Genomic DNA, 24,180 nt, shown 5'->3' on the forward strand with positions numbered 1-24,180 from the left:
TAGTAACTGATTCAGCTGCACCCATGACCCATCAAACATGTTGGCCTCTCACTTTCTTGGTCTTCTTGACTCCAGTGATCTGTTCCTCCGCTCCAATTCGGTCACCGATTCTTATGAACATACCCTTGGCTTGTCAGCTCTCATATATATACTCTCTGTTGAACATCTACTTCAAGCATCTTGCTCTCTGTCCACCACCTCCCACTCCAGCAGTTCTGCATGCTGTAAAGATCTACAATCTGTTCATGTACCAACATCTTCTCAGTATCAATCTGCCTTCCTGTATTTCCTCACTTCTCTCTTACCAACTTATGTACCATGGGCCTTCATTATTATCACTCCTGTGTATATGTCCCTATCCTCCTTACCCCTCTCTCCTTCCATTGTCTGGTTAAACCCATTGACTGGTTAAACCCAGCCCTCTGCTTTGTATGCACCTTCAAACACATGGATGAGAACGGAGCAAGACAAACAAACAGGATGACTGGTTTCACATTAAATTAATGACTACAAACCTCAAAGGGACAATCCATAACGCTTAGCTATTTCATTACACTTCACCTAGTGTGTATGTGTGTATATATGTATAGTGTTTGTGTGTGTGCATATATATATATATATGTCCATTCTAAAAAAATGACTTCTCTCTCCTTGTCTTCCAACCACCTTCTCCTTCCTGCTGTCTCAGCTGATAACCTTGTCTCATATGCCATCGAGAAAATAGAAGCCATCGAAAAATAAGTTCCTAATATTCTCAACACCCAAACACCTGTTGCTGCACAAAGACAATCATATTTTTTTGTTTATGTTTAATTTTATTTTCTAGTATTTTCTGATGCCTCCTCTTTCCTTTTTGTGTTTCTTGCATTTTGTAATACAGCAGACTAGAAGTAGATGACACTATTTAATAATAGTAGTTGGAGAACTACTATGGAAACATAATACTTTCTTAACTTAAATTGAGTGTGTGTTTATCTGTTTGTTCTTTTGTTTATTTGTCTCATTTGTTTTTAAATGAGAGCCCTTATTTCACCCAACTAGAAAGACTGAGAGGGTCGTTTGAAGATAATCATTAATGAGGGGAGGGTGAATTTTGTGTATGGGACAAATTATAGCATAATGGAATAAGAATACAAGTTGAGCAGTAATTTTTCACTAATATTTGGATAGCAGATATTTTGAGAAAAGGTTTTTACACACCAAAATATTCATGCGATTTTAGAAGTTCTACTTTGAAGCGCATCTGTGGAACCCTGGTCAAGTCCACTGAGTGACAGACACAGAAAAAAGGTTCAGATCAGGCTGGTGTTATCAAGACAAAAGATGTTACTAATTATATGTGAATGGGCAAGATGTCTACATATATTTCATTTTAGAAGGACCCATAACCATGGCCAGGGCTACTAAATCTATTGAAAATGGTTTTTAGGAGCCAAAATAATAATAAAATGAATTTGAAGGTTATAGTGGCATATTCAAATCCACTGTGAAGACAACTATACTATGGTGTTTATTTTGTACTGTAGGATAGAAAAGGAAAGAGATAACTGACAAGCAGATTATGAACCAACTATAATATTGATGTAGGTTTAAACTAGGCATATATTTATGTTACTAATGTGACAGATCGTGGAGTCAGCAGTATTTGGTGATTGCCTGTGCAATTAATGAAATAAATTTAGCAAATTGTGATCAAACATCAATGTTGAACTTTTTTTTTTTAATGTTCAATTAGGTATTCAATTGACAGAAACACAGACTTGGAGAGATACTTCAATATTGATGCCAACAGTGGAGTTATTACAACTGCCAAATCCTTGGATCGGGAGACAAATGCTGTTCATAATATCACAGTCCTTGCAATGGAGAGTCGTAAGTAGTAAGGTTTAAAGTTAAATTATGATGGAGGATGTTGAGAGTGGAGAACGGGTTGTCATGAGATTATAATTTCAACTTGAATTATATTAGGTGCTTATTTGAATTGAATAAAATATTTACAATCCCTGATTTCAAGCTGTGAAATATATTTATATTTACTAACTTTATTTGCTAATACTTACAAAGTTAATAAAAAAGAGATTACTATAAAATAATGGAGCTGAGTTACCTTCAGAGGGCTTCTTGTTGTTTTGCGGTTGTATGTCATATGCTGCATTTATGCTGATATGGAGTTGGTCAAATAGCTTACGAAAAGTAGTAAATTGATCTCTAACCAAGACACCCATTCAGTTAGTAAATTGATCTCTAACCAAGACACCCAGATTTGCATATTCTAATATTGAACTAATTTTAGTCCCTGATAAGAAAAACATTGCAAGAACAATGCAAAATTATATTTTATGCATATTCTGTACATATGCATTATATAGTCTATATTCATACAAATATGGGTTCTAGCATCAAAGAATATTGAAATTCATGGCTTATTTATTTTTATTTCAATGATTTTCTCATCAGCGACTAAAAAATTACGTATCTATATATATTCACACACATATATATCTGACATTCGGATCACATTTTCTATTGCTCTCTTTAAACTCTACAACGTTATGATTCTAGATTTCATTAGAGGCTTTGTCATTTCCTTATTAGAATTGTGCTTTAGAGACGCAAACAATTTTGATTGACTCAAATTGTTTTTATGTGTGTGTGTGAGGAAGATTAGCCCTGAGCTAACATCTGTTGCCAATCCTCCTCTTTTTGCTGAGGAAAATTGGCCCTGGGCTAACATCCATGCCCATCTTCCTCTACTTTATATGTGGGACACCTGCCACAGCATGGCTTGATAAGCGGTGAGTAGGCCAACGCCGGAGATCCGAACCTGCGAACCCCAGGCCACCAAAGCAGAGCGCGTGAACATAACCGGAACACCACCAGGCCAGCCCCTCCGATTGTTTTTAATATGAGTTTCCTGAGTAAAATGGCATTGGAATAACAGCTTTACTCTCAGAGTAAATGATAAAACATTTTCCTCTTTATTAGAGAATCCATCTCAAGTAGGAAGAGGCTATGTCGCCATCACTATCCTCGATATCAATGACAATGCCCCTGAATTTGCCATGGACTATGAAACCACCGTCTGTGAAAATGCCCAGCCAGGGCAGGTAAGGGGCTTCAGAACACCTTGCTCCTAGTAGTGATTTCTTTAAATATCCAGCAGCAGTTGCCTTTGAAATTCTGCCAGCTTTAAGGTAAAATATAATCAGCATGTTTCAGCAAAACTAACATTTTGATGTGGAGCATAAACTAATATTAAAGGAACTTTCAAATTCTGGTTTAATTAGGGTGATGAAAATTCCTTAGGAAGAAAAGGCAAACATTGTAAAAGCCATGGTAAATGGTTAAGGGCTTAGACTCCTTTAAGGAGAAATATGGTATATTACATTTGGGCTGTTTCCCACATTCCACAGCAGGTTCTAAGAATGAAGTGGAGTGTAATCTCAGTGTGGTTTGTTCTCCTCATCCATGTTGCTCAGTGTCTTGTGATGTTTACTGGGATGGTGTAATCAGTTAGTACACCTTATTTCTGAGGGTCACAAAAGTAAATCCAAACATGAATTTTGAAAAGGACAGATTTGTTTTTCAGAGCCCTTTTGAGATTGAGTTCATGTTAGTACATCTGATCCTTCCCCTCAGCTCATTCAGGAAGATGGTATTTATTATAAGGTGTAAAACTACTCTGTCTTGCCTCAGAAAACATAGCAGAGCACACCAATGTGCTTTCATGTTTTACATTCTCTTTCCCTAGGTTATCCAGAAAATCAGTGCTGTTGATAAAGATGAGCCATCCAATGGACACCAGTTTTATTTCAGCTTAACGACTGATGCAACAAATAACCACAACTTTTCACTGAAAGATAACAAAGGTAAGGTATTATTATTGTCATAGATGGAGGCAGCAGGTACAAACTCTCTAAGCAAGTATTTTTTCTCCCTCAGGAATGCTGATTATGGATTTTTTTTTATACCAGCAAGGACATTAATTAAAGGGCAATGAGACCCTCAAGTAATTTTTATCTATGGATTTGCTGTCATGAAGAATAAGCGCTACTTAAATCATTTTAGGCCTAAATCCAAATGGGGGAGAAGCCAGATCCCTCTCTCTCTGTCTTTTCTTCTAGACATTTGCTTCCTTATTTGTATACCAAGCTCTTTATCCAAATTATCTAATTTGTTGAGAGCCAGCTAAATAGCCTTAACAAAGACTATTCTACTTAGCTATAACTTGACACATTAGGAAAATAATTGGACTTTACATATTTCAACCTAAATCAACTTTGACTTAATATTTTCAATGCTAACATCAGTTATTCTTTTATTTTTAACATAAAAATAAAAGTAATTCATGCAAATAATAAAAACATACTCTTCATGCAAAAAATATAAAATAAAAAAGAACAAAGGAATTCCCTGTCATCCCAAATCCCATTTATGTGCTTCAAAAGTAAACACCAGTTTTCTAAGTGTCATTATAGAAACATTTTTACAAATCCACCTATAGTAGATTTTGGTTTTGTTTAATTTTATTTAATAAAAAATTTTTATTTATATGTATATAGAGACAGAGAGCATGAGAGAGAAAGAGAGAATTATAAGAACTTTTAAAAGAAGCATGAGAACCTACTATCTATTGTCTAATTTTGAATATATATATATTCACATGGGTTTTCATTCAAGGTATTTATTTTAGCAGAAGGAGAGTATTTGCAGCTGATATAAAGAGAAAACAGTATTCCCCAACAATATGGAGTGTAATTATTTCATTCAGATTGAATGTGTGAATCAGTTTTCAGAAAAAAAAAAGATGTAGAAATAGATTTGCTAGTCAAATACTGGCTTATCTAAAAACACTTGCTCTCAGGGGCCGGCCCCATGGCGTAGCAGCTAAGTGCGCGTGCTTGGCTGCTGGCAGCCCGGGTTCGGATCCCGGGCGTGCACGGGTACACCACTTGTCAGGCCATGCTGTGGCGGCGTCCCACATAAGGAAGATTGGCATGGATGTTAGCCCAGGGCCAGCCTTCCTCAGCAAAAAGAGGAGGATTGGCATGGATGTTAGCTCAGGCCTGATCGTCCTCACACACACACACACAAAATTAATTAATTAATTAAAAAAATAAAAAGGCTTGCTCTCAGAAGATGGACGTAAGTGCTTTTGCTTGAAGCTATCACTTGCTTTAGCGCAGAAAGTGCAACTTTGGCCTCAAAAATTCAATCTGAAAATAATAATTTTTCCTGATCCCTTTCTCAGTTTAATGAGAACACTATCTTGTCCCCTTAGTAATATAAAACGAAGAGCATTCTCTATGTGGGTAATCCCAAACTCTCTGACCTCATCATAGTTGGAAGGGACAGTTCTCTGCACTTGTATTCATCCAGCACAAATTCACGGAAGGGAATTTATGACCTTCCCAAGAAGCGTGTGAATATTCCCCCATGTGTCATCATCCAGTACCACCATGATTGTTGGGCAGCACGTGAACAAAAATGTCTGGATATTCGGGACATTCACACTGCCACATAATTGAAAGATTTCTCTAAGTTAAGCCCAGAGCTCCCTAGCCTGTACCTTGAAGGAAAACATGTGGGAAAGAAGAACATCCCTTCTTATGTTGGCTTCCATCGTAGGAAGCACATACAGACATGATGAATTTCATGATCTGTTTCTTGAATGTAAGGTTCTCTTCTCACATACTGGACATTTCAACATGTGCTCCTCAATTCATTGTGTGCGTTTGCATGATTTGATGTCAGGCATGTTAGATCACAAATCAACAACTTTGAAAAACTTTGTGTATCAAATCATAAGTAGGTATAAGATCTGAATGTTTGGGAGGCAAAGACGCAGACGTGTGTGTGTGTGCGCTGTTAAGCGTATAGAAACATTGTCAAGACCATATCCTTCAACAACTCCATGTGAGTTTCTTAATGAACACCTCTCAAATTCATACATTTTAAAATAAAAGATTTGTTTACATAAACACCTACCAGATAGAATCTGAAAATCAGAGTTTTATTCCTGCCGCATCGATAATTGCATGTTATACGTTTTCTGCAGTCTCATGTGGGCTGGCTGTTTTGTGCTTTTTGAGACAAAATAGATTTCAGCTTGTTGTTTCATTAAAGTATTGTTAATTCTTTCATGATAACATTGGATAAATATCTCTTTGACAGTTTGGAAAGGAGATATATATTAAAGCACACTGGATTAATCTGTGGTCCTGGTTTTCCTTCTGTTCCTTCATATTTTCATTAATTACTGTAAATTTAAGGAATCACGTAAACTTTCTAATTAGTTAATTAAGACAAGTTCACTGGATAAATTGCTAGCAGATAAAAAAACCTATTTCTGATATATAAATTATAGATGTGATACAGACTTATTGATCACTGTTAAAAGTTTCATAATTACTATAATTGTTTAGATGAAATAGAATATTGAATATAAATGAAATGGAAATGACCTATTTTATCACTGACAAAAAGTCTATATACGTATGTGGGGTTTGGTAACAATATATACCAATATGGATTTTTAAAAACTATATAATAATTCCTCTCTTGAATATCTATGCATTACTCAATTCAAATAAAGCTAGAGTAGCTTGTTTTAATTGTTTCTATATTGGGCTTGGAACTTGTCAAAGAAAGCTTGGATTAGAAATTTCATCTGTGCTGTCTGATGATGCTGCAAAAATATTTAACCTGTTAACTTTTACCATCCTGTAAAGAAGTGTATGGTTTGAAATTTGAGAGCCTTAAAAGGATGTACTACATGTAATTTTTACAGAGTTGCAGTTCATACAGTAAATGATGCATAAACATTTTCCTATTCACTTTTATTTTATAACTGTTTCTTTGGTTATAACTGCGTAGCATGACAAATATATTAAAATGTATTAAAATGAACCAATATTTGGAAGTATGGCTCCTCATCAAAGAAACTAAACAGAGTGACTTAAATCAGATAAAGTTTGGCAGGACTGATTTGATCAGAAATCTTGTGCTATGTATTTGCTCTCTTTATCCTAGACAACACAGCCTCGATTCTCACCAGGAGAAATGGCTTTCGGAGACAGGAGCAATCTGTTTACTATCTGCCAATCTTCATCGTGGACAGTGGATCACCTTCACTCAGCAGCACCAACACCCTCACCATCCGTGTCTGTGACTGCGATGCAGAAGGGATAGCCCAGACCTGCAATGCCGAGGCTTACGTCCTACCTGCCGGCCTCAGTACGGGAGCCCTGATCGCAATACTTGCCTGTGTCTTGACATTACTGGGTAGGTACTGTTTTCAGTGCTCGTGCTGTAATAGCAGTCACAACAACTGTGTATTGTGACTTTTCTCTCTTCTTTTCTATTCCTTTTAGTACCTTTTCAAGAACTCTGCAAGTATTCTATTCAATGGTGTTTTGCTCACTGAGCAGGCCATGATCATTGGCACACTTTCCAGTGATATATTTAAAATATAACTCAGAAAAAATATCAATTTCACTTTTAAAATAACAGTAAAGAATAATGGCTTATGTTTAAAATTGAAGTTTTTTAAGATTGTTGTTTAATTTATCATATCCCAGCTTTTTGCTTTAGAATAATCTATAGAGGAGATATATTAGAATCTTTTTCTATATTTTTTTGATAATATGCTTATTTTAGAAATTATGGTTTTATATCCTACCTCTTTTCAGAGAAGATTTAAGGTAGATTTTATAATTATTTGCAAATTTAAAATGATTGCAATTTCAGCAATGCAAAAGTTATAATTTCCCAAGAAGAATTAACATATTTAATTGTATTTTTCCGTGATTACTTTATTATGTAGTCACATTAGATTTATAACTTATATTAGAATTGCAGTTTTAGAAGAGATTATGCAGCATCCTTTTAAAAATTGGGAGACATCCAACATGGGCATAGGGTAATGGGCTTATTCCTTAGCTCCATTCTCCTTCACAGTGTAACTTCCTACAGCAAGGACAACAAGCATTTAATATTGCATCTGAGACTCTACTGTGTGTTTTCTTGGGATTTAATATAATTTGTAAATCCATTTATAATATATTTTTGGAAAAGCAGAATTCAGCAGTGGGAGTCATCATCGTGTGATGGTTGAAAACAAGATTTATGGAGTTAGGTAAACCTAGTTTTTATTGCTGCCTCCCACATACACTAGTTCTTCACCAGGGGAATGTTAATTCTTCTAAGGTTGGCTTCTTAATCTAAAAGGCAAAAATAATAGAACTAGACTCATAAAGTTGTTGTTAAAATTAAATGAGATAACTCATTTTTCTACCATATAGTGAACATTCAATAAATTTTAAGTGTTGTTGATGAAGCAAGTTCTCAACCTATTAACCAAGCTAAGACCTAGTTACTAATACATTGTAAATGACCTCATAAAAATGGAAGTTATTATCTTCAATAATTTCAGCTAACCAAATACATCTATTTTTTTCTAGATAGCTTCACACAGGTGGCAGAAACTTTCAGAAATTCGTTAGAAATGGCAAGAAATTCCCAGTTAAAACCTGATTTGAATATAAGGGACTAGAGTAAATTTTGAAAAAGATGGAACCATTGCAAACTACTTTTTATTGCTCTCCCAGGTTCCAAAACATAATAATAAAGAGGTGAAATTGCATATTTATTTTACAGTAGCTGAATAACCTAGATAAGAAGATGAAGATTTTCCTTTGTATTTAAAATGGCAATGTCTTTAGCTCAAAAGCATAAAGTCAGAAAAAAATGAGGAGAATAGGTAAATGGTGTGTGGATGACTCTTTTTGAACTTAACTTGACCACTTTATCACAGACAATTTCAATTATGCTATGTACTTCAAAGGAGTAAGATAAAATTGCAGTCCCCAGAATTTAATCATACTCAACAGTTAATTAACTTTTGATTTTTTTTTAAGGCTGTCTGTCTAATGAAGCCTGCTTCATTTTTAGAAAATACTTTCACCTGTGACTTAGGGATACCTTGCCATTTAGGTTGCTTGGCAGTTCTAATTGGTTAAGAATCGTTACCTGGCTGTTACTGAAAGTAAGTGAAGTAGAGTTTTATTAGATTTCATTCTTGCATATGATATATGTGAGTATGTGCGTGTGTATAGACATATATCTCAGAGTAAGATTATAGTTTTAGGGATTTTGTCAAAATTTAGTTAAGTATGACTACTCTTTTTGTCAAATTTGAACGTTTTCCTTAAACAGACACCAAGTTAGGAATGCCACTTCTAAGGATCAGGTCTCTATGTCCCAAATTTTATTCATTTTTTAAAAGTTTCTGCAAGTCTACAAAAACAAAAGTCAACACAGAGCCTATGGTACTGAAATACAGTTTGGAAACAGGGGCTTCTACCTATAGCTTCCCTTTCCCAGTAAGGACTCTGCCCAGTAATCAGTGTGTTCAAATGTTAGCATTTCAGTACAGAATTGACTCTCTTTGTGCCTTATTTCCTAAGTCTTTAGAAGCAGATAATCAGGACTTTTTACACTCTTTTGCTTCTGTCTCCTCTACTGCGGACTCTGGGTTTTCACGATGGGTGCCGGGGTCAGTGGGATCAAGTACTCGGAGGCGCTTGCAGATGGGGTGCTCAGCCTGGCATGAAACTTGACTTTTAGTGCACAAATGACTCATTCTTGACATCTGCAGAAGTGGCATGAATCTTGTTTCTAGGCACTAGGTATCAGGATTTGTAACTAAAACCTTTTCAGGCTTCTGAACAAATATTGTTATAAAAAAGCAAAGCAAAGAGGCAGGAATGGGGAAGAAGAACTTTGAGAAGCAAGTTCAATTTAAGGATGAAGGTAGAGAAGCACCTGGGCTTTAGACTCCTTACAAAAGCATGCTCACTCCCTGCCAAGTGTGTGTTCCTGTGATGTGACAAATTAAAGCTACTTGTAACCTGACGGAAGGGGAGGCACTGAAGTTCCCAGAAGGTTGGTGCTGGAAGGCATCACAGAAACCAGTTCCAGCCCAAACTTCAGGGATGATTAGGTTCAAGGATTTTTCAGTTCATATAACAAGTTAGTGGCCATTAATGCATAAGATTCTAGGTCTCCTTATTCTCAATCACTGCTTTTGGATTAAATTACAAAGGAAATACACCTTGAAAATAGAAAAAATTGTTGTTCACACGTAGTTTTTTCTCAAGATTTGAAATTCATGGTATCTGAAGTTGGATTGTCCGTCTTCACCTATATCTGCATTCTTCTTACTTTATAGGTGAGCTATTTTCTGATTTCTCTGTCATTCTCACCCTCTCTCTCTCATTTTTTTGCACCTGAATTCTCTCAATGAAAGAGATCATCCAAAAATTAGAATATGAGGTTTCTTTTATTTACACCAAGTACAACCTGAATGGGAGATATTATTGTTATATTCAAAGTTCATGATAAAGTTATCAATCATCTCAATTATTTCTCATGTAGAAGAATTTCATCAATATATCGCAAGATATTCAAGTATTCTAATGCTTGAATAAATATTTTGCCCCAACTCCAACACCAATTTTAATATACATTTTTATCATAGTTAAATTCATCATTATTTACATATAGTTATTTTTCAACCAGGCTGAAAACACTTTAAAAAAACAAATTCTATGAAGGACTGACATTACCTTATTACTTCAGTGGATTTTGATAGATAATCAGAAAGAATTTCAGTTATTTTGTTTTAAAATATGGTGTCAGTGTTAAATATTGCACGTCTATTCAGAGACTATTACAGCTGGTTGCTTTCTGTTAGTCCGCACAAAGAAGCTTTTTCCTGCACACTAAAACTGTCGCTGTATTTACTATAAAGTTTTGTTTTTTCCCTATTTGGACCTTTAGGTCTGAGTAATTGAAGTGCTGTAACATCCTGTCCAGCTCTTGGCTCTTTAGTCATCACTGGGATTAGTTAGACTGGCCCAGCTTCAGGTTTCATAAGGCGTTTGTGGAAAACCACTGTTTGCCACATGGCATTCAGGCTCTTCCAGTGTGCCCAGGATGGCCAGCTTGACGGTTAGCTGTCATTAATCTTTTCCCTTTTCTTGCCTGATCTACCAAGCGCTACACGGTATTACTCTCCTGTTACTGTGGCCACTTATGATTTTGTTCAAAAATATTTTCCTGGTTTTGTAAATGATAGTATTACCTAAGTAAAAAATATATTAGATTGCTCAGAAAAAAATGATAGCAGGATGTAAAAGATGGATTCCCATCATAATCTATAACGACGGAACATATTTGACATAGCAGTCCTAGTGATAATAATGGACAGACTCCAGGGGCTAATTTATGGTAGCAGATGTGTTCTTTCAAACGAGTGCAAGCATACTAAAACATGAATTACATTTAATGAGCTTGTACTAAGTGCTAGACGTTAGCTGCTTTACAAGCCTTATCTAATTTAATTCTCATATCGCATTTCCTAGGCAGGTATTATTAAGTATTAGTATTATGCCCACTTGTTTTATGAGAAAACTGTAAATTAGAGGAGATATGCACAAAGTTATAAGGCGTCAGAGCCGGGACCCAAACAGACAAGACTGCTTTCTGGAAGTCCTTTATTTTTTAAGGTATTTTTCCCTATGTGTTTTCCAATATGAAAGACTTGTGTGTATCTAGAAAAGGCCTATAGGCCTGTGGGTGTGGCAGTCCAGGTACTGCCGAATTAGAGCAACAGTATCTTCGATCTGTTTCACATAGTGGCTTATCACTTCTTTGGTTAACTTTGAGTGTCTAATTAAGTATCCTCTAATTGCTTCCAACCCTGAAAGAATACATTTGGAATTGTGTATGTTGAATTTGAGATTATACTTCAGTACAACAACAATATAATACACCAGTTGTCTTTGTGCATAAAATATTCATCGTGCTTAGGTCAGTTTTTCTGTCTTACTTGAGACTCAAATGAAATCATTCTAACTCGCATATTTAACAGAGAGGAACTTTGTAATAGGACTTGTTTTGGGGAAAGGGAATATCAATCTCAGTTGTAATTAAACTTTTCCCTGTCTGGAAACATGGAAAGCAGTATCTCCTTTATGTAGATGATTTGCAAACGTCTGGTTCAGATCTTTCACAGCAGATCTAGATAGGTATATTCATTGTTCTGTTGGACTGCTGACATTAGAAATCTGAAATTATCACATACTGAACAATTTTTCTGCATCCCTACCTCTTTTTCTGATTTAGCCAGCCTTCACTCTTCGCTCTGTCCCATCCTCCATAGCCCATCAGTCCCCAAGTACTGTTAATTTTATTTCGTTGCTGCTTGAATCTCTTCCTTTCTCTCTCTTGATGTTGCACCTGATTTTGCCCAAGGCCCATCTTTCCCCTCCTGAATTATGGCGGTTTCCCCAGTCTCTATCAGATTCAATCCATCAGTAGCACAGAGTAAGCATTTTAAAAGCAAATGTGATTGTGACACACTCCAGCTTAAAATAAGATTTCCATGGCTCCCCGTTGTCTACAGACTAAAATCACTGACGTTCTATGACCTGGCTGTTCCCTCCCAGTTCAGTCTTATCTCTCTCGGCTCAGTTTACTTCAGCCACACTGCATGACTTGCTCTTTCTCAGACTCATCCTGCTTTGTCTTACCTGCTCTTATATGCATTGCTCCTTCTGCCTGGAATACCTCTCCCCACAATCCACAATTGATATCTCCATTTTGCATTCAAGACTCACTTCCTTTGCTTCTGAGTCCAACTTGGGTGCTGTTCCTCTGGGCCCCATAATACCTTGTGTAAAACAGTCTTAGAGCATCCTTCCTGGCTGCCTTCTTGTTTCTTTAGTTCATCTCCTTGCGTGTCTCCTCCAGTAGGCTCCTGCTTTTGGAGGCAGGGACTGAGCATTATTTTATGATTATATACATAGCACCTCATAAATGCTGATCTGACATAGAGAATGCATGGATACGTGCATGCTGAACGAACCCATGAATGTTTGAGTGTTCTCATTTGTAGAAAAGAACATTTGATTTTATTTTTTTCATTATCCATAAGTACTATTTTCATTGGACCCTGATTTTCCCATTTCCTAAGATTCTACAGTTTTAGGACATTTTTCTGAGATCCAGCTTATCTTTTTTTTTGTGTGTGTATAAGGAAGATTAGCCCTGAGCTAACGTCTGTTGCCAATCCTCCTCTTTTTGCTGAAGAAGATTGGCCCTGGGCTAACATCCATGCCCATCTTCCTCTACTTTTTATATGTGGGACACCTGCCACAGCATGGCTTGATAATCAGTGAGTAGATCCATGCTGGGGATCCAAACCTGCGAACCCCGGGCTGCTGAAGCAGAGCACACAAACTTAACCGTTACGCCACAGGGCCAGCCCCCAGCCTATCTTTTAATTTTTCTGGGAAATGAATATGGCACAAGTTAAAAGCATTTAAATTATATTTTCAGGTTAATAGCCTTGGAGCTATATAAGGACTCAAGAAAAAAAAATCAGAATATATGATTTTTAGCATCTATCTAAAGATAGGGAAAATATTGCAGTAGAGATTTCAAGAATACTTTATTTGTTGTTAAAATTCACTTTAAATTTCTGTTAAAATGCCATAGTTGTCTAATTTGTCTCAATCACGTACTTGGATTTTATTAATTACAAATCTTTGTTTATCCTTGTGACTATAAACAATAGAATGGGTTTATAAGTGCAAGGTCAAATTTTGGCCTGTCACTGGGGATCTGCATATATCTCTGATTCCACAGCACATAGATCCAGACAAAATGATAAGTTGACTTCTCTCATCCTTTAAATCTTAGCTTAAATGTCACTTCCAATGACATCCATATGTGATCACAACCAGACTGTACTAGTATTCTCCTTACCATTTCACTTTTTAAAACATGAATTATTTTATTTCTTTTCTGCAATTATTTCAGAAGCATCAAATGTACTCACATAAAATCCAAATGTTTCTCATAGCCCACAAAGCAAGGCATGATTTGATGCCTGCTCACTTCTCAAAGGTATCAGGCTGTCGGATCGTTCACTTACCCAGTAGGAAGGGCCACATGGCCATTCTTTCTATGAGTTTCAAATGTGCCACCTTGTTCCTGAAACATTCTTCCTGCATCTTTTCACCTGTTGGGATCATACTGTCCTTTTCTGAGGACTGACATCTAAATCTCCCATCTGTCTCTCTGGATAACCAGACCATATTTATCAGTGACTACTCACAATTTTTATTGATACTAAAAATGTATGGACCTCTCAGAATATAGTAAATGCTCAATAAATGGTACTTATTATCATGTTTATTATTTGTTACTGCCACTTTTACTAAAACTTTTTAGTCAATTGTCTCTCACTCATACAATATTCAAAGTTTCCAAACTTAAACCAGAAACTCCCAGATCATCTTTGCCTCCAACTTCTTCACTTCCTCCAATGAATTGGACTCAGTGTTACCTTCTCAGAGGGAATGTCCCCAACCACTGATTAAATTAGGTGTCCCTCACACCCATGATTCTTTATCTTGAAACCTGTGTATTTCCTTTTCGGCGCTTATCACAATTTGTAAATATATATTTGTTTACCTTGCCCAAATATAAAAGCACCTTGAGAGTAGTGATTTAATCTCTTTCTTTTTTAAACCAATATATCCTCAGGGTCCAGTATAGGGCATACGGGAGGAAAAATTTTTGGATGAATCTGTGAATAGTACTTATCACATTCTACTGTTTATTTTACTACCTTTGTCATAAATTTTAAGCCTCTCAACAATAGGTTCAGTATCTCTATTATTCAATATTCTACCATCCAATAAATAGATTAAAGTAGATATCAAATAAACAAAATTAACCGAGGATTATCAAAATCACATGTATATGAATGGTCAAGTTTGTTTCTTTCTGTGCGCTAGTTATATGACTCAAATTTTAGCAAGAACCAAAGCAACAGGAACTGAATTGTATGAGATGTTATTATAGATATTATATTTGCAATATATGACATTATTTAACAAAACCAGATAGTGCTTACTATGTGTAGCACTATTTAAGCACTTTACAAATATGAACTCAATCTTCATAAAGTAACTATGAGGTAGTTCCTTCTAGATAAGTACTATTATTATTTCCATTTTGGAGAGGAGGAAACTGAGGCAGGGGGAAGTAAAATATCTTGTCTAAGGCCATACATCCAGTAAATAGAGAAGCAGGGATTTAAAGTAAATTTTCCAGTCTTAAATAGGCAGGACAGGTAGATCTGTGGAAGAGATTTGAGGCCCATTTCAGGGATTACAATATACAATATTTGGTTGATTGAGGTATTGGGATGAGCAGGACGTGAAGACAAGGAGGAAGGGAAGAAGTTGGAGGCAAAGATGATCTGGGAGTTTCTGGTTTAAGTTTGGAAACTTTGAATATTGTATGAGTGAGAGACAATTGACTAAAAAGTTTTAGTAAAAGTGGTAGTAACAAATAATAAACATGATAATAATGACTGTTTATTGAGCATTTGCTATATTCTGAGAGATCCGTACATTTTTATTATCAATAAAAATTGTGAGTAGTCACTGATAAATATGGTCTGGTTATCCAGAGAGATAAATGGGAGATTTAGATGTCAGTCCTCAGCAATTGCCATATATAGGAGGTAGTTGAATTCTTGAGTTTCATTGAGCTCACCTAGGAGAAGTCTTGGATGAAAAGGAAAGAAACCAAGTACAGAACTTGAGGAGGATTTACCATTAGTACTATTTAGAGAAGAGCAGCTGCCAAGCAAACCATGATATTAGAAGAGAGAGTAAAACTTTAAGTGGCTGCAAGAAGCTCCATAATATTCTGTTGAATTATCTCAAGGAAACTTACCCATATTGTGTTTCCTGGTTGAAGTTCTCTGTCAAATATGGCAGATATGCCCTGTAAACAAAGAGCTGAAAGGCACCCATTGGATTTGGCAAATGTCAAAGTCATTGGTAACCTTAGAAAAACCCACATTTCTCTAGTTGAGGAGCAATCAGGATGCAAGAATGTTGAAATATGGAATAGGCTACTTTTGCAAAAAAGAAAAAGCCAATAAAATTAAGTGTGGTTGAAGATCAATTATCGATTGGAAAATTTCCTCTCCATAACCTCTCCATTTCTTGCTGAGAGTACGGAGCTCTTGTTGAGCAGTCGGTGTGGAGAAAGTGGTGGGAGTTTGACACTGAAAGGAAGTTAGGATGTTTCTCTGTCATGGTTGTTTCTTATCTGAAGCCCCCAAAATTCAAATTCAATTCAAAATTAAAAGAAAATTAGTGACACTTAATTAGTACCAAATAGAGAAAATATAATAAATTTTTAATAATATTTATGCAAATTAACAGGATCAAAGAACAGGAGAGTGAAGGAGAACAGTTAAAAAAGTGAAGAGTTGAAAAATAGAAAGTTATTGAAAGTCTGAATTCTACTTGTACATTAATGTGGATAATTATTTATAATAAATTACTAAACTTGTATACATATTGTGCTAGCAGATTTTTCATTTAAGTCATTTTTAAGTTATACCTAATAGATACAGTAATAATTGTAGGATAATAGCTGTTTCATTGTTTAATATGTCTTTTGGCAATAAAACCTACTGTAAGTGTAGTATACTTTAAGACCATATGCAGTTAAGATTTTTCTAGTATTTCTGAATCTTTTGTTTAGAACTGCTATCCAAAAGAAAGAAATCGTGATTCACAAGTGTGAACCACATATGTAATTTTAAATTTTCAAGTAGCCTCAGTAGCAAAAATAAAAAGAAACAAGTGAAGTAAATGCTAATAATAAATTTTATGTAGTATAAACAAACTACTAAGTTTTAACATGTAATCAATACAAATTATTAATATATTTTACTTTATAAAAATAAAGTCTTCAACATCACATATATATTTTACACTTAGAACACATCTCAAGTCACATTTCAAATAGGGATAGCCACATTTCAAATGCTCAGTAGCCACATGTGGCTGATGGCTATCATGTTGGCTAGTTAATAAGAAATCCTGATTGTTCATGGAGACCATAGAGAAAATAGTATTTCTTGGTGAATGCTGGCTCCTCCTTCAAATCTTACCTCAATGTCTTCTCTTCTGGGAGACTTGCTCTGAGCATCCTGGCCAGAACATATCTTCCCATACATATTTTCGTAGCATGTGTTATATTGCTGTATAATTTATTGCATTATATAATAGTTAATTGATTTTTTAATTATACAAAATATTGGCTTTCTTAATGCAAGAGCTATCTGTATCTCTCCAGTCACAGTCTCTTGCCTGCACTTTATTAATTTATTTAACAAATACTTATTGAGTGCACACTTACTATCAAGTATTGTTCTTGGTGCTTAAGATACATCCATGAGGGATAAAATCACTGCCTTTATAGGGGTTACAGTTTTAGCAAATCAGTGCTCAGTAAAAAATATTGTTGAGTTAAATAAAATTTAGGCTTTAACCTTTTTGTGGTAGTCTCTAAACAATGGGTTAAACTTAAGAAAGTGATATTTAACAGGTATAAATATAAAGTCTTTTGATTTGTAATTTGATTTAAAACAAAAACCTGTTACAGAGTTTTTAGGCTGGAAAAGAACTGGCTTGATGGTAGTTCACATGACTGATTGGTTTTAAATGAACCTCAGACTCAAAATTTGGAATATGTTAAAAAAATAATTAAATTCATTAAAGGAAATAGTTGCTGCTTAATGTAAGTAGCCTTCTCTAGCAGTGGTACCATTTTGTACCACATCTGCCAAATTCTGCCTAGTTCTGGGTACCAAAACTGGATATTGAGAATTCTGACATTTGCAAGCCTAGAAAATACAGTGTAGGGGATTTGGGATGACAATGAGGTGTTGAATTCAAGAACAGCTGAGAGCTACCCTCTAAGTCCTTTTAGAGCAGATCTGGATGACTTTTAAAGTGTCTGCCATCTTTAAAAAGATAAGACACTTGATGATAGAAGTTTATTGGAGAGAAGGGTTCCTAATGTAGGGGCCAATGATGCTATGGTTAACCTCTAAGAAGTTGGTTAGGAAAGTAAGACTAAAATACGTTCAAGATGATTCAGTAAAAACCATGTTCTAGATTATATATCTGGATATGTGTCTGTCACAGACCACAGTGAAGTTGAGAATAAAGGAGCCCACTAATTTATAGTATGGGGTGTGTTTTACACTTCTATATGTTTCTCCATCTTCACTTCATTTCTCTCTGTTTTGGGAGAATGGTGTTGTTCCTGTCTGCATGCTTCTTTGCACCTATGCATATCTGTACCTTCTTACAGTGACTTGCATTACAAGTTGTACTATATTTATCTGTGTATACATAGCCTACAAAGTTTGAGCCACTTGGATGTAGAGATCCTCTCTCGTTATGATTTTGCCAGTACCAAGCACTATTTCCTACATACTGGGATACTCAGAAAATGTTGAATTGAACGTTATGAAACTGAATTCTAAAACCAGAAATTTAGGTCAACATTATGCTTTTACTGCCGCAACACCATTCTGACTTCTTTTCTCACATCTGCTCTTCCCCTGTTCCTATCCTTCGTCCAATCAGAATGATTATTTTTTGAAAAACAAATCTGATCATATGCAGTACTTACAACACATTGGTTCTTGGCCTGCAGGGGGCCTACCTCTCCAGCCTTATCTCCCATCTCTTTCTTTGCTCTCCAGCCACATTGGCTTCAAACCTTTGCTCACTGGTTGGCTGTGCCAAGAATATTCTTCCATATCACCTCTCTACCTCCATCCAGCCCTCAGCCCTCAGTTACCCTCAGTTATGTCTTCCTCATCTGGATCTTTTTCCCCTAATATATATCCTTAAAAGATCATGTTTCCCTCTTTTAGAATAATTATCACAGTTCTACTTTTACATTTAGTTGGCTTGTTATTTGATTAATATCTGTCTGCACTGTTTAATTATAAGCTCCATAAGGAAATGAACTATGTCTACTTCTGTGTACGACATTATATCATCATACCTAATGCATATAATAAATGGTTAACACATATTGTTAAACGGATATATAAATTCATGAACAGCCGGCACAATATAAGTGCCTCATGCCTAGACTTCAACTAAACCTAAATCTTTTCCTCTGTCTCCACTCAGATGTATAGTCCATATGACAGAAAAGACATATGGTAAAACCTCTTAAAATATATAATCTCGTGCTTACTTAGGCAGAAAATATTCTTTTTAATACGGGGATTATCTCCATAGTCCCTGAAGAGCAGTTAATACTTGTTCTACGTAAAGGTTAAAATTGATTTTTTATATGGGCTCAAGTAGTTAGAAATTAATATTCTCCCAAGTCATTGAAATGTTAAAGTTGTCTAACCTTCTAAAACACTTCACATTTTTTTCAGCTTTAGGCAAGAATGGGAAATAATACCAAATCCATAAAATATTAATATCCTTAATGGGTATTGTACCTATGGGCCAACACACCCGTGGGTACTCTCATGTTTCACTTTTACCAAACACCACTATACTTGAGTGTCAAAAAGCAAGTTTATTGGTAGTGTGAAAATACATTTACAATAGAATATAAGAAATAATTAATTGTTTATATATATGACAAGATTCATTATAATTATATGAAAAAAGAGAATTGAGAATTTTGAAATGTTTTGCCTACTTAGACATTGATTTAAATTAAAAGAGCATCTAATTATTACATAATTCTTACTCTCTTCATACCCACATTCACTCTTATTCCCATTCATTTCTTACATCCTTTTGCACTCAATTGGACATTTGCTCCCCCTCAATTTTGCCCTCCAATATGTGTAACCTCCACCTGTCCACCCAGCACAGTTCTTTCCGATATTCACCTTTCCATTCTCTGTCTTACTCTGACTTCTCAGTAAGAAGTCTTACTTGGTCCTCCTGTCTTTCTGTGCAATTACTTTTATTTTGGGGAGACTATGTAAAAAGTTTCAGAAACTAAAGTTCTCTACAAATCTAAACTGATTTTATTCATTCATATGTCATAAAACTTACTGATGTGTCTTTCTTTGAGCAAGCAGTTGTCACTTGAGCTCTCGGCTTGTATCTCAGTTTCCTTCCATGGAAGCACTAAGCTCATGGTGTGATAGAAAGTGCAAAGGCTTTGAAGGCAGATGGAAGTGGAGTGTGTCTCACCCCTAGTTATTACACTTTATTATACTGACCATAGACAGGCTGATTCACGTGTCTAAGACAACTGTTGAATAGGAAAATACCTACCCCACAAGATTGCTGTGAGAGTCACATGATATGTCCCGTATGCAGACCTTCATTTCTCACTTGACTGCCTTTTCCCTCTCCCATTTAATCTTTAGTGCACATGCCTTGCCATATATTTGGTACCTTTTACTTTGCTTGTTGCCTAAATGCAATGTCTTCATTGGCTGTGTTCCTGGAATTTTGAATTAACATTCTTGGTAGGCCAGCAGATAACAATGAAAACATCTCTGTTACACACCAATAAGTGCCTGGTATTCTGCTAACTCTACTTACATTATGCCCCAGTCTCACTCTTTCAAACACTGAAGTTGGCTATAATTCTCATATATAGCTAGGCTTAGTTAGTTTAAGTTACTTGTCAAAGATCACACAGCTGATATATAGAAAGGGTGGGCTTTTATCCAAGGCCTTCTGACACCAAAGCTGTATATAAGTTTTCAAAGGTCCATGCCAGCATGTTACAACAGAAGGATGTTAATCTTCTATAAACATGTTTCTGTTGTAACATGCTGACATGGACCTTGGAAACCAAAAGGCTTTGGAGTGGTAGAAATGCTAATTCTCGGAAGACAAGAAGGGACAAGAGTTGAGAATCCACTTAACAGGGAAGAACTGTGAGTACCAGACTACTTATGAGAACAGAATGAGACATGCATGATGTGCAAGCACTAGCTTTTGACTACATATCTGCTATTTTAATGAAGCCAGTTGAGCACATTCAAAGGTAGTAAATAAGAGCAAAAAAGAGAATAGGCATGTATGTGCCATTGGAACATGGCCAAAAAGCTAAAAAATGTATCTCAATTTCTGAATTATAGGCTGTCGGTAAAGCTTATAGGTGATCAGTAGGCCAGGGTCAAATGGGAAAAGGGGAAAAAAAAAAGGAAAATGTCATAAACAATTAGTTTCACAACTGTTTCCAAAGATCTCCAGTAAAAATTTCTTCATCAGTCACATTCCTGTTGATGATAGAAAAACAGATAGACAAATGTTTAAGAAAAAGCATTTAATATTCACTGAAGATAATAAAATCATTTTACTTAAAATTAAATAAGTACTTAGATTTTTGTTTTTCAAAGCAGATCAAGGTGGAGGATCTAATATGCCTCACTCCTAGTCTTTGCATTTAATTACTCTGAATTACATTGATGTCCTTCATGGTTTTATATTTTATTTTTAAATATATTCTCAATGTCAAAGTAAAACCTTACAAGATATTTTAAATATAAATATTTCAAACTTCTTTTAAAAAAATATGCTAAAAATAATAGATCCTTTCGACCTTTTAGATCTTCCAGAAAAAAGTTTGGCTGACACAATAAAAATTGTTAAAATGATATTTGTAGGCAGATAATTAAAGTTAATTCATTAATTTATATATTTTTGAATTTCAAAATTCAAGAATACCTTTTTTACTTAATTTTAACATAATTCAGAGGGCCATGAAATCTGTGTTTCGATTCAGCTAGCATTCAGTCATTCATAGCCAGAGCAGGCTCCTTATTAGTGTATACTTATTAAAAATACAAAGAGCATATTCAGGGGCCGGCCCCGTGGCGTAGAGGTTAAGTGCGTGTGCTTCTCTGCTGACAACAGGGGTTCGGAACCCCAGGGGCGCACCCACGCACTGCTTGTCAGGCCATGCTGTGGTGGCGTCCCATATAAAGTAGAAGAAGATGGGCACAGATGTTAGTTCAGGGCCAGTCTTCCTCAGCAAGAAGAGGAGGATTGGCATCAGATGTTAGCTCAGGGCTGATCTTCCTCACACACAAAAAAAGGAGCATATTAAGTTTGTTTAAACCCAGAGAGTAGCCAGTGTGGTTGTTCTCCTTTGCTTTCCAGTGCAACCATGTGCTTTGTTACTTAATTATTAATTTTGATATAGGGAGAATAATTCCTAATGTTAAAGGAATGATCGATTTCTTAAATCCATCTTTAGCTAATGCTGAAAATCTCACAACCTGCATTATCTCTCGGTATAATGCATAAAGACCAAGTTCAGTATTTGATACTGAAAGTGGAACTCAGTTTATTATAGAGAAGCTTTTAATCTTTATATATAGTCTGACATGCTGGATTTTATTTAACAGCTGAGTTTCACAGACACATTCTAGGCATTTCTTCAAAGAACCTGATCAAATGCTATAATCCATTTCCTTCTGAAATTGCAGTTGTTAAATTAGACCCAAAACATTTATGGTTGTCACTTTGCCTTTGCAGAAATTAAGGAGTTCAAAAAAAATTCCATCCTGTTTCATGGCTTTGAAATGATCGTGTTTATCCTGAACTGGCCCTTCAGTTTGCTCTATCAAATACTTTGGAGGTTATGTTAAAAAGGGAGACATCAATTCTGAACAGGTGTGGAAAAAGGTGTCTTCATGTATAAAAGTGTTCTATTTTAAAGGCATTTTAGCAATCTACTGTGAATTCTAAGTAGGTGGCTAATTCATTTCCCTTTTAAGGTCGTAAAATCTATGAGTCAACAGCTTAGGCTTCATTGCACTATGATGAGGGGCAGTCGGCCGACTTCACTGAAATGTTCTCTCTGCTGTTTCAGTGTTGATCCTCCTGATTGTCACTATGAGAAGACGGAAAAAAGAGCCCCTCATTTTTGATGAAGAGAGAGATATCCGAGAAAATATTGTTAGATATGATGACGAGGGTGGGGGAGAGGAAGACACAGAAGCTTTCGACATGGCCGCGCTGAGAAACCTCAACGTCATCAGAGATACCAAGACTCGGAGGGATGTGACTCCAGAAATTCAGTTCTTGAGTCGACCGACTTTTAAAAGCATCCCTGATAATGTCATTTTTCGGGAATTTATTTGGGAAAGACTGAAAGAAGCCGATGTTGATCCCTGCGCTCCCCCTTATGATTCCTTGCAGACATACGCATTTGAAGGGAACGGCTCAGTAGCTGAATCACTCAGCTCCTTAGATTCCGTCAGCTCAAACTCTGATCAGAATTATGACTACCTAAGTGACTGGGGACCTCGTTTTAAACGACTTGCAGACATGTATGGAACTGGCCAGGAAAGTTTGTACTCGTAGCCCTGGAACCTTAATTTGAAATGTACTGAAGGAAAAGTAAAAGCAAAAAAAAAACCACTACATATGGAAAACAAGAACTCCACTTGCTAGAGAAAATGGTTGTAAATATGTCTCCATTTTTACTTGTTTAGGTTTCTGCCTTGGTGAAGCATATCTTCATTAGACTTGTCCAAGGGACTGCACTGACCACAGACTCTGAGCATTTGAAGGCTTTTTGATAAAAAGAAATGCTCAGTGGTTTGTGAATAGATAGCAACTATCAGATACCTGCAAAGGCACCTAACCTCTATGAGTAAGTAGTGCCCTGTGCTGTCAGTGAAACAACGATGCCCTGTACATACCTTCATGGTACTGCCAGTGAAAGGAATAGAACACCATGTGCCATTGAAAAGTTCTGGAACTTCTCGCATATCAAAACTTGGGACAAATTTAATTTACAGTGATGCTTTTAGCTTGCTAGATCATAGAATCCAGCAGACTTTTATTGCTGTTGGTTAGCAAATATATTTTATTTAGCAATATATAAATTCTTAGAAAGTCCTCCCCAGTCCTCCAATGCAAGCCATTAAAATTTGGTTTAAGGCAACATAAACTGTTGTTTAGGAAATAAATTATGAAGTGTTCCAAATAAGAAAAAGGTAAATCATTCTTAAAGTTTGCAGTCGTTTTGAGATGCTTGCGTAGGTATGAAAAAAGTTGCTGTCTATTCGTTGACTTTTATTGTCTCTTCTGATTTGTACAGGAGAATACCTTTCCTTTTTTTATTTGACACATGGTGTTACCGTTATTTTGGAGCTCCAATCTCCACTAAATTCAGGTGCATCTTACTGCCTCATAGTGTTAAGCTCATCAGAACATGCTGATTTTTCTTCAGTCTGAGCTACACAAAGGAAATGAAGCATGGAAATGGAAA

The 24,180-nt window shown here is 35.8% G+C and overlaps 1 protein-coding gene across 1 annotated transcript in view; it reads left to right on the plus strand.

Annotated features, from left to right (window-relative positions):
- Positions 1-23,735, plus strand: part of CDH7 (cadherin 7) — a 110,571-nt gene extending 86,836 nt beyond the window's left edge. The window contains exons 7-11 of the mRNA XM_058557278.1: positions 1,736-1,872; positions 2,986-3,107; positions 3,752-3,869; positions 7,033-7,284; positions 22,774-23,735. Of these exons, the coding sequence (XP_058413261.1) occupies positions 1,736-1,872; positions 2,986-3,107; positions 3,752-3,869; positions 7,033-7,284; positions 22,774-23,267 (1,123 nt within the window). The 3' untranslated portion in view covers positions 23,268-23,735. The remainder of the gene's footprint in view (positions 1-1,735; positions 1,873-2,985; positions 3,108-3,751; positions 3,870-7,032; positions 7,285-22,773) is intronic.
- Positions 23,736-24,180: the final 445 nt, after the last annotated feature.

This window comes from Diceros bicornis, chromosome 16, assembly GCF_020826845.1.
Source record: "Diceros bicornis minor isolate mBicDic1 chromosome 16, mDicBic1.mat.cur, whole genome shotgun sequence".
Classification (NCBI taxonomy): domain Eukaryota; kingdom Metazoa; phylum Chordata; class Mammalia; order Perissodactyla; family Rhinocerotidae; genus Diceros; species Diceros bicornis.